This window comes from Microtus ochrogaster, assembly GCF_000317375.1.
Source record: "Microtus ochrogaster isolate Prairie Vole_2 chromosome 6 unlocalized genomic scaffold, MicOch1.0 chr6_random_2, whole genome shotgun sequence".
NCBI lineage: Eukaryota > Metazoa > Chordata > Mammalia > Rodentia > Cricetidae > Microtus > Microtus ochrogaster.
Window position 1 is genome coordinate 7946428 of NW_004949095.1, and position 11793 is coordinate 7958220.

General features: G+C 41.7%; 1 protein-coding gene across 1 annotated transcript in view; it reads right to left on the reverse strand.

Annotated features, from left to right (window-relative positions):
• The window catches only part of Pappa2 (pappalysin 2), a 246201-nt gene that overhangs the window by 145354 nt on the left and 89054 nt on the right, over window positions 1–11793 (reverse strand). The window contains exons 4-5 of the mRNA XM_005363933.2: window positions 4239–4532; window positions 2312–2504 (exon numbers count right to left, since the gene is read on the reverse strand). Coding sequence (XP_005363990.1) covers window positions 2312–2504; window positions 4239–4532 — 487 coding nt within the window. The remainder of the gene's footprint in view (window positions 1–2311; window positions 2505–4238; window positions 4533–11793) is intronic.

The window sequence follows — 11793 nt, forward strand, 5'->3', positions numbered from 1 at the left end:
TCTCTCTCTCTCTCTCCTCTCTCTCTCTCTCTCTCTCTCCTCGCTTTCTCTCTCTCTCCCTCGGAATGTTTTCAGAAGCCCCTTGTGAACAACATATCTGAAATGCTAACCTAAAAGCAAGGCAGTATCCCAACAGAACATATGAATAGCAGGTTAGTATCTTATAATACACTAGAAAAACCATCTTATTACCCAATGGCAATAATACTGACAGGAAGCACCTTACATAACCCAGCCTTGTATTTTTCACAACTTCTTTCTAACCCTTGTGATGACACCATGCTTACAAATGAGAAGATTGGAGCTCAGAAAGCTTGAAGTCAGTTGTCCAAAGTCACAGGCTCCTTAATTCCTTTGAGCAAGTTTCCAAATAGCACCTCGTTAGTGTTCGGTATTTTAGCAACTAAAGGGTGTAGTCAAGACCCACCCTTTGATTCTATCAGTGCTCTTTCTAACGTGAACACAATTCCAAACCACATTTTCCTGATGCACTTGCCCTTCCGGGGCTGCTGCAGAGTGCGTAGCTGGGGCTCTTCTCTGACATACGGATTCCAAATACCTACAAGGGTGGAGTAAACATAACTCCAGGCATGACACAAATTGCTAGGCATGTGACGTGAGTCTCTCCAACACACGTGCTAGGAGGCCTCAAAACTAGCCCACCTAGGTGGGAAGTGGAAGCAAAGTACACTCTTTTCTGCCAGCAGACTCTCTGCAAGCCAAGTCTGATGTCTGTTTTATCGTAAGGTTTGTACCAGAGAGAGAATTGAAAGATTAAATTGTTTACACGTGTTACATAAACTGATGTAAAACTCGGGTTTGCATGTACCCACACAGGACGGTCCTGCCAGAGCTACACAAAGTCACACTTGTAGGAAGATGACTCTCAGACACATTGCGTAGATGCGTGCCGAATCACTGAAGGGGCCCATGGGAACCTGGGTGCTGATAACGGTGCAAACTATTCTGTAGTGCTGGGAGCGAGGAATGATGTCATGACTAAGTGCGAGTCACGGAATGAAGCTTTCAAGAAACTGTGACTATCGCTTTGAAAAATAATCCACTGGCTTTAGTGTGTCCCCATCTCTCCTTATCTGCCCCCAACCCCAGGCTTTCATCAAATCCAAAGCGTGTGAGGACATGCTCCAGGGCCATTCGTTCCTTAGCTGGACCCAGATACTCATAGTGAAGTGTTGTTCGAAGAAGAGTCACTGTCCTGTCCTGTCCTGTCCTGTCCTGTCCTGTCCTGTCCTGTCCTGTGAGTATGTGGACAACACAAACTGGACCTAATGGGTTATTTTAAAAACTAGTAAAGGCACTAAACTGAGAAAAATGAAAGAGTAGATGTCTACCTGCTAAATGGGAAAGAAAGCTTAAAATTCAAAGCGTTCATCTGTCTGGGCTCCTTGTGGCTGGGTTTCCCCCAGAATCACCAGTTGAGGGGTCTTGAAACAGCCCTGTGTGTTTTTCACTCACAGGGAGGGGTGGTGTTCAGTGTGAGGACTACACAAGGCAGCTGAAGCCAGATGTCCCACAGTGTCCCCATGTAACAGGAGTAAAAAAAAAGATACTCTCCTGTTAGTTAGCATCTGGGTGTAGGCTTCCATAGAGCCACACCTACATGGCTCAAAAGAGCCTTTTCAGTTCAACTGTATGCCCCATTGTCAACATCAGATCTCTCTCTGTCTCTCTTTCTCTCCCTCCCCCCTCTCATTTTAATAAAGAATTTACCGAGATTTAGTTCTGTAAGTAAACAAAAGAAGAATGACAGCTGGCTTCAGATGCTGTGATTTTCTTCAGTGAGTATGTATTAAATGTCTACCGTGGCAGTTCCGGGGGGCGGGGGACATACAGAAGCACTAGTTGCCAGTAGAGGGGGCAAGTAAGAACAGAGAGTAACCACTCCAGACAGTGGCCCTCAGGCTGAGCACAGGGTTCAGCCGGAGGCAGAGCCAGCAGTAGAAATGCTGAGTGGCATTTGTACACTCCCACGCTTCCACTTTCCACCCGAGAACTGACTAAAGAAACATGGTCTGCTTCCCTTTCCCCAGTCACCACTGTCCAAGGAGCAAGCCTTACCCTGCAGAGAAACAGCTGGTTAAGACAGATGGACCACGCTCTGCCAATTCTGCCGGGCCATCCTTGTGTGGAATAAACACACATGATGAGCCTCTGGCTCCCATGAGGCACCCTTAGCGTTGCTAAGGAGCTGAGCCCAGACCAGACGCAGATGTCCCTGGACAGCCATGTACACATTTACATCCCAATAGGCATTCCTCTCATTTTACAGTTTTTCCCTCTTTGGTCTCACCTGTCATAGACCACCCCACTAATAGGAGGCAGCCAGTGGATAGTGAGGGACGTGTGGTTTTGTCCAATAACCATGGGTGGAATGGGAATGGGGGTGGGCTTTCTGCTTTCGCTCCATTGCTGGTATACAAGGTCCAAATAGCAATGCATTCGGGCCACCTGGTTAGGGGTGAAGCTGTTGGTACACTCATCATCTGTGGAGACAAAAGAGGATGTGAAGGCTGAACCTGTACCAGTGTCTAAGGGCAGGGCAAAAGTCTCAGTCCATTCTCGCTATTCCTAGCGCCCCACATCTCACATTTAGTAGACTCAGAAAACATTCCACTTGGTAAAGAAATCCTTTCTTCTCTACAAAGTCGGGAGAGGGAGAGGAAAAGCAGAGACATGGAACTTGCTTCTTTCCGAAGCAATCTCATTACTATATTCTCGGCTTATCCTAGGATGAGACTCTGCTCATGAAGTCACAGGATTGTCTGAAGACAGTGGTTCTCAACCTTCCTAATGTCGTGACTCTTTCATACAGTTCCTCATGCTGTGGTGACCCCAACCATAAATTGTTTTCTTTGCTACTCTATAACTGTCATTTTTACTACTGTTATGAATAGGAATGTAAAGAGCTGATAGGCAGGATATCTGATGTGACCACCCCACAGCTGGAGAGCCACTGTCCTGGACTGACAGTTGCATACTGAACCTACCACAAGATGGCAGTGTTTCAGCAGAGGGTCTCTTCACCCTGTGACCATGCCCTAGGAGTATTCACTGGAACTGCTCAGTGGAGCAGAAGCCGAAATGTTGAGGAAACTTCAGGGATGGGAATGATGGCCCCAGTCTTTCTTTCAGAGTCAGCAAAATCAGTGTATTCATTATTCAAGCCATAAGGTTGAACAGGAGTGATCTTTATTTCATGGGCTTTTCTATTTAGAGTAGATCAAAAACCCTGCATCTGCTTCTCAGCACTGTCTCTGCCACACTTAAAGGTGGAACTTAAGGAGGCTCTGCTCCGAGATGCTGCATCTCCAAGGCCACCTAGTCCTGGCTAAGGGCAACAGAGCTGTTGTTGCTTATAAACTCAATTCATTCTTCACAACAATGAAATTTGGAGGGAAACATCTTAAGAGGGCATAGGAAGACCCAGCTAGCTCATTGCTCTCTCTTACCTGCAAAGCCATGAGCAGGGGCTGGTATTTGGCTTTTGGTAAAGCATGAAACTAAAATTAACATTCCCTCATCCTTGGCATAGGTGATCAAATCAAATTAGTTGTCAATTTTAATTATAATTATGCCCATTATTAGAAGAATACTTAGTGTTACTTTTTGCCAGAAATACACTGGTAAAATGGATGATCCAGGAGATATCCCCCCAAAAGGACAAGACTACACAATACAATTTTCCTCAGGGCCAACAATGTACATATATATATATATATAAAATTTTGGGTTACAGTACATGAAGGGTAAGCTAGAAATCAATGTTGTGCTGGTAAAAGAGAATCTGATTTTTTGCACAGTGTAAGATAAAAGGTTTCTATCACTTCATTTAATCAAGCCAATTTGTTAACTATCTGTAAAAGTGCTGAAGTGACATCTACACCCAAAGACCTGTGACTTATCACTCTCAGACTAGACAGTCTTCAGGGAAATGCCTCAATGAGAGTGATCATGTTGTAAAACCTGGAAGAGATCTCAAGGGGATTTTTGTTACTTGGTCCCATGTATCTCACTTTCAAACTCTAGAATCCACTCAACAAGACCACAGTATCTCAGCATTTTTGTCAAATCCTTCAAACACATGGAAAATAAAGGACTATCCAACACAAATATTCTTCTGTGACATGAACCTCCCTGGCTCCCTTTAACTACATACACCCTACCAATTCCTAACGACACTTACGTGACCTAAGTAAGCATCGAGTCTGTGGTAATACCTGTGTAGCTCATGTAGTTACTGAATGGAGCCCCTGGGAAGTGGGTGAGACCACAGATGTCGTTCGCTGGCTCTGGGTCCCGGCACAGCCTACTCTTGGGTGTAGGTGCAGTGTCAGCACACAGGTCTCCTGTCTCCATGGATGGCACTGTCTCTCTGCAGGGGTCATCACAGGATTCTTTTTCACTGACTCCTTTGAATACATGGTAGAGTCCCAGGACATGTCCCACCTCGTGGATCATGGTGTTGGTGTGGCCTGGCATGCCGTAATAGGCTGGGTTGAGGACGACACCACCTGAAACAGAAGATTTGGAAAACATCTTTGAGAAAGAGATGAATGGCAGTCCTCCTTAGTCATTCTTTGACAAAAACCCCAAATAGTCCATCTCAGCCTCTATAAAAAGTCTATAACTAACTTGGTGGTATCTAACAGTGTTCTTCCCTTTTCTACAGACACCCACAGAACTAATCAGTAAACATTTCTCTAACATCTGCCATGGGTCATTATAGACCTAGTGACCAGAAATATCTGTATGAGAGGGACAAGATTCTCAGCTCTCGGTGTACATTAAATCACCCTGAGAAGTGAAAAATAAAGTTATAAATGTTAACCTCAACAAATAAATATAAATATTTTGGAGTAGAGTTTTTAAAAGCTGGAGTAGAGAGTCATTATTATCAGTAGAAGCTCATGAGTTGGGATCCAGGGAGAAGCAGTCAGAGAGGTAGCAAGCTCTTCTACATTCCAGCTGTCATTACCCATCTGGTCTCCTAGAACTCAGCTTCACTCCCTGTAAAGCAGGGGGAATAACATTACCATCAGCGTGCTTTAGAAGTATTTGGAAGCTGTGGCTATGACTCGGTCAGTAAATGTTTAATCTGTAAGTATGAGGGTCTACATTCAGGTCCCCATCACCTATAAGAGAGAAACAGATTGGTGCAGCAGCACAGTGTTAGGAAGGTGGAGATGGGAAAACCTCAAGGCTTGTTGGCCAACTAGTCTAGCAGAAGTGAGTTTCTGGTTAGATAAGATATTCTGCCCCAAAACCTTAGGTAAAGAGTGATTGAGGAAGACATCAACATCAATCTCTGGCTTCTACACATGATGTGGACACATACACAACAAATAAAATAAAAATCCTTGATGTACTTTAGTTAACAAATGAGTTGAAATAATTACTTGTCCACAACTGTCCACAAATGTAGAAAAAAACTGACTATGAGGTATTCAACCTCGTGTGAAACAATAACAATAACAATACCTAAGGCTCAGGGGACATCTTGAAAGAAAGAACAGAAAAACTGTAAGAGCCAGAGGACCTGAACTGCTGCAATATAGTGTCTTCTTCAAAAGCTAGAGGAGCTGCAGCCATGAAATCTCAACATTATGGTTGCCTAAACAAGACCTGCAAAATAACACCAGTTGACATGCCAACATTGGTGGGGGAAATTTTATGGAAATTTACCCCTAGATGGAAAGGTACAGGCAATTGGTAACTTCTTAGAGAGTGAGAATCCATCTTCCTCAGGGACAAGTCTTCTAACTGACTATTAAATACCAACTATTCAACTCTGATAACATATGCTTAGGAACAACAATAAATGAAGTCAGATGGTTGTATTATGTTTCTATGTGTATTATTGTGCTTTATATGTATATTATATGTACATATAATATACATATAAAGCACAATAATACACACACACACACACACATATATATATATATACATATAAAACACAATAATAATGAAAGACAAAAAGAGGAGTGCAAGATAGACATTGGATCTGGGAGGAGGTAGGAAAAGGAGCATGGTAGGGAATAAATATGATAAAAATACATTATATGAGATTCTCAAAGAATTATTAAAATATTACATTTTGGGAAGAACGTTGCTTCTACATTCACCTCTCCTACTCTTAAGAAGCTAGCAATACTCCCCACTCACTCCACCCCATTTCTCTAGGACACTAGGCAGGTGTTTCAGAGAACAGGAAATCACTCTGAATTGAATTTAAATGAGAAGATTGTTGAGTGGCCTAACTTCTACCTGCCCTCCTTATTAAAGGTCACTCCCTGCTTCTCTCCTTTTCTCATCACTAAAACACTTGACTTGGTTCATTGTTTAGACATCAAAATTGTCAGATGAGACTAAGTATAGTCTCAAGTACCAGAGAAAAAGAATATCAAGAGACCTGGGTCAGCCTTCCAGGGTTGAGAGTCACCCTTTGCTACAGTCTCAGACTGGCCCTGGGATCATGTTTTAGTTTAATTTCAAGACTTGTTTTGTCCCCAACAGTAAAGTTTTTTTCTGTACCGATGGTCTCCCAAAGATGGCTGTAAGCAGAAACTGCTCATTTGTTTCCGACTGCCCAGACCCAAATAATCACACAGAAACTATATCACAACACTGCTTAGCCAATAGCTTAGGTGTATTCCTACCTAGCTCTTATATCTTAAGATGTAAGATATCCATTCTTAAGATATCTGTTCCTATTAATCTGTGCATCACTAAGAGGCTGTGGCTTACTAGGGAGGTTCTAGTAGAGTCTTTCTCCTTTGGCAACTACATGGCATCTTTTTGACTCCATCTACTCGTGTGTGTGTGTGTGTGTGTGTGTGTGTGTTAGGATTTCTTGCCTGGCTTTACTCTGCTAATCCATTGGTCGAAACAGCTTTATTTATCAACCAATAAAAGCAACGCATATATAGAAAGAGATCTCACATCAGATGACCAGTGTTCTGGCAATGCAACCCTGCCTTTCTTTTGCCATACTCTGTGAAGGGTAAGTATTGAAATGATGTAGATGGCAATGGGTCCAATAAATGGCAGGACCCAGGAGAAACTGAAACAACAGTGTGAATGGAAGAGGAAAGTTTTAAAAACATTAACATTTTTGCCTAAGTCTTCATTATTTTTCTTTCAGTTGCTATCATTATAGAATGCCAAAGTCTCCTGAATATCTTAGCTTACTGGGAGGTAAACAACAGAAATTTGAAAGCAAAGATGTAGAAGAAACTTTCCTGGGTGTGGGTTCCCTGGGTCTGTGTCACCTGAGTCTTGAAGGGACTATGGTCTCGCCAGTATGACAAATTAACTGAAGACCATCGTCTTTACCTTCACAGTGCCAACATACCCACCACCACATTAACCTAGAGAAGACCCACAAGTTAAGGAAAGAAGATAAAAGATAAGTGTTGGGAATGTGTAGATGGCAGTAGCTTCAATAAAGCTGATCACCCTATCTTTTGAGTATCAAAATTGAAGAACGGTTTATGCAATCAGATAGCAGATGGATGGATTTTCCCTTTTCTATAGGTGAGTTTCTGAGTAAGTGTCCTAGAGAAGAGTGGCTGGATAGAAAGGACGTGAGGCTAAATGGGGCAGGGGTAACACAAAGAGACAAAATGACACCTAAGTCACTCGAGTGACTGCAAGCCTGTGACTCTGTGAGGAGAATGAAGAAGCTATCTTGGGTGATCAACATCACCTGGTGACTAAGGACAAACTAGATCATGGTCCCTCTGCAGTCAGGATGTATGAAGCCCTAAGCGAAAGGAGACTCAACTGAGTAAATTTCTACTTTTCACTAACATGGGTATGCAAAAGAGAAATTAAGGCTAATCTTGGATTCCATTTATGTGTGCTGCATGTTTGCACTGAGAACTGAACTCGGTGCAGGCCTGGTATGATCAAACTTGAAAATGTGGCACAGAATGAATGGAGCTCTCTGCATTTAGCAACTGGTGAGCATGTGTGGCACAGCTGTTCCTTTACGGGCTCACAGGAGGAGTACAGATGTGCCTACTAGAAAGGCTTTTCAGCTTTGATTATGGGGAACAAGCTAAAACAATAAGGCAGAGCTGTTGTGTGGTCTCGGGGATGTTGCAGAAGAAGAAAAGGGAGAGAGAAGTTGCTGATGAAAAGACAAATCTCAACCGTGGAAAGTCAGGCTTCCAGAGTGATGTTATGTTCCCAAGTTCTCACTGGTTTTCCCCAGACCCAACAACACTAGACCGCCGAAGGAGCTCTGGGTAAAAAGAAGAACTCCTAAAGCCATTTCAGTTAAAAAGAAACTTAGCAATTGAAGTAAAGGGCACTGGTTGAAATGGCTTTTAAATAGTTCTGTAAAAATTTTAGGCCTGGATGTTACATGCTTATAAATCAGGGTGATCAGGGCTGCTCCATAGGTATCTATATAATCATTTCAAGTTACTGGATACCATACAATTTCCCCCCAAAATACTTTCCACAACAAAGGAAGAAATTTGTAAAAATGTGCCTTAGAGTCCAAAGAAGGGGTGTTCTGGGGGAAAGGTGGGAAAAGAAAATGACAAGAGTAGGTGGATAGACAAAGGGAGAGAACTAAATGAAGAAGTGGGAACAGAGAAGAATGTAATGGGATCAGGAAAGAGACATAGACCTTTACAGTAACCAGCGAGGAGCTACACAACTCCTTTAGTGCCTTCTTGGTTCTGCAGCTTGCATTCTCATTGGATGGAAGTCTTTGTTCTGGACAAGACTGAATAAACACTGTGTGTTTAAGATGTAAGTGAAGGTATTAAAGAATGTGGCATTATTTTTATTTGCCTGCGTGCCCTTTCTGCTACACCTATCGATCCCCAGTTGTCATGCACTGGGGGCTATGAAATACTTCTGCATCCATGGGAGAAAAATAATATAATGAGTCTAGATTGCAGATGTTGTTTGCAAGGGACTGGAAAGGTAACGAGCTTTCCCTTGCAAGACGCTAAGCATGGACTAAGCATCATTTCTCTGCCAGACATTGTGTGTGTGTGTGTGTGTGTGTGTGTTTTAATCAAGAATTCAACAATTGTTAAGATATGTTTTAAAAGAGAATGCCTTTCAAGTATTTACACTAAAAATGATTATTAATATTTTTTGGTTGTGAGCCTAGCCTTTAACAGCTGAGTCATCTCTCCTGACATCAGATAGAGGGAGGGAGGAAGAGAGAGAGAGAGAGAGAGAGAGAGAGAGAGAGAGAGAGAGAGAGAGAGAGAGAGATTGGAATACTCAACACTAAATGGGAAAATGGGATGTTTCTATCAAATTCTTCCACTCAAAGCTTAGTGAACCTTGTAGAAAAGAAGCAAAAAAAAAAAAAAACTGTAAGAGCCAGAGCCAGAGTAGTTGGAGGATACCAGGAAACAAGAGCTCTAAATCAACTGAGAAAAGCTCATATGAACTCACAGAGACAGAAGAAGCATGCATGGGGCCTGTATCAGTCTGCACCAGGTTCTCTGTGTATATATTATGACTTTCAGTTTAGTGTCTTTGAGACTTGGGAGTATGTGAACAAGTGGGTCTCTGTCTCTTGTGCTTTTTCTTGGTCTCTTTTCCTTCTTTTGGTTTGTCTTGCCCAACTTCAATGAGGTTTTTGTTTTATCATATTATGTTTTATCCTGTTTTATTTTGTTGTTATCTCTGAGAATTCTGTTCTTTTCTAATTAGAAAGGGAGCAGATCTGGATTGGAGGGGATATGGGGGGAGAACTGGGAAGATTAGAGGGAGGTGAAACTAATCAGGATATATTATATGAGAAATGACTCTATTTTCAATAAAGAGAAGAAAAAGATAATTATATATTCTGCACACATGTAAGTGCTTAAACACTTAGGGTCCTTAAACATCCGGTTATGAAGTACTAGGGGAAAACTATCCAACATCTTTTGTTCTGTTTATGTCTCAGGCAGGGACCATTTCTCCCAAACCTTCCTGTATCGCTTGCCCTGTTCTGTGACTTAGGAAGGAAGGAAGCTACTTTTGATCTTATACACAGCTCTTTCATTGTAAGTAGTTGGACCTCTACAAACATACTCCATTGCTTAAAAAAAAGAGCCAATATCTTTCCAGGGCATTAAAGACATCTCAGTTAAAAGTGAGGTAGAAAATCTAGGGAACAGCTATAAGGACAACCACAGACACAGTATTTGAAACATCCACTCTGACTGTGAACACTAAGTTTTATCAAGCCCCTTTGAAAGGCCAGGTAATTTTTCAGTTATTACCACATTTTATATGCAAGGAAACCTAGAAATAGAAGGAAACATTCTTGTCTGTGAAGTCAAACGCTCCTCCATCTCTCAAAACATCTTTTCGTACAGGTCACAGTGTTTGGGCTCATTTAAAATCTCTACTGTTGAAACTCTCATGATCTAGGTGCAAGGTACTTGGGTCTCACTCATGTTGGGGTACATCACCGCTAATCCCCTCAGAATGTTCTATAGAAGACACTGGCACACAGGCCTCTGAAGCCTATGACACAGCAGCAGACTCCCCTAGCAGGGCAAGAATGCTACTCAAACATTACCTCTCAGCAGTAGGAGTGTGTGTTAACCAGAGTGGCTTCTCAGAAAGACTCTCTCTCCTTTGCTTTCTTACACGTTCCTAAGGTGTCTTTCCACCTTTGTGGAGGCAGGTTTGGAGAAACCCCAAAATCAATACCTCCCAAACTGATCTGGCTTCCTATCTGATCCAGGGTTTGCTGTACTTTCTGCCTTGACACAACCATTCACAAAGTCAAACAGAACTTCTGCTTCCTCGACTATTTCTTCTATTTATTTATGTATTCATTTATTTATTTACTTACTTACATTGAGATTATAACATAATTACAACATTTCTTCCTGTCTAAATTCTCCCATCTATCCCTTGCTGCTGTCCTTTAAACAATGGCCTCTTTTTTTACAAATTGTTATTGTACATACACATACATATGTATACATAAACATATACATATTCCTAAATTAACCTGTTTAGTCTGTATCTGTTACTAGTGCATAGTGCATGTTTTCAGGGCTGGCCATTTGGCACTGGATGACCAACTGGTGTACTCTTCCCTGTGGAAGAACACATCTTCCACTCCTAGCTCTCCTCAGTCACGAGAGTTCTTTGTTTAGTGTTGACACCTCTGAGGCCTTGCCCTATCCACTCTGGCATGTTTATTGGTGTTATCCTTGTTCATTTCACATCTGGGCAGCCATAATAGTGGGACTTTATAGAAAATATTTCTCAGTATGCCAAGGAAAATAAACCAAGCAATATAACTGATAATTTAGCATGTTAAATTATAGTAATATTGACTATCCACCCACATACAGAAGAGGTAATCTTGGTGTATGGAACCACACTTATCTCATTGAAAGATATTTTTCTGTGTATTTGTATTCACTAATGATCAAACAATGTAATTTTTGTCTAATTATAGAAAGTAACCATTTGAAATAGCAATTAGACTGGAAAAAACATGCCCAGCACTTCATAATTCAAGTGAGTTATTAGTGCTGTGCTGCTTGCTACTAATTGAATGTGGATTAAATTTTTTCATGTTGCTTTAAGAACGTGTGAAGATATTTTATGCTGTTTGTGGCTATCATGAAAGGTGAAGCTTCTCTGATTTCCCTCTTTGTTTCCATATCCTTTGTGTATAAGAAGGCGACTGATTTTTTGGAGTTGATCTTGTATCCTGCCACATTACTAAAGGTGTTTATCAGCTGTAAAAGTTCTTTGGTGGAGTTTTGGGGGTCGCTTATG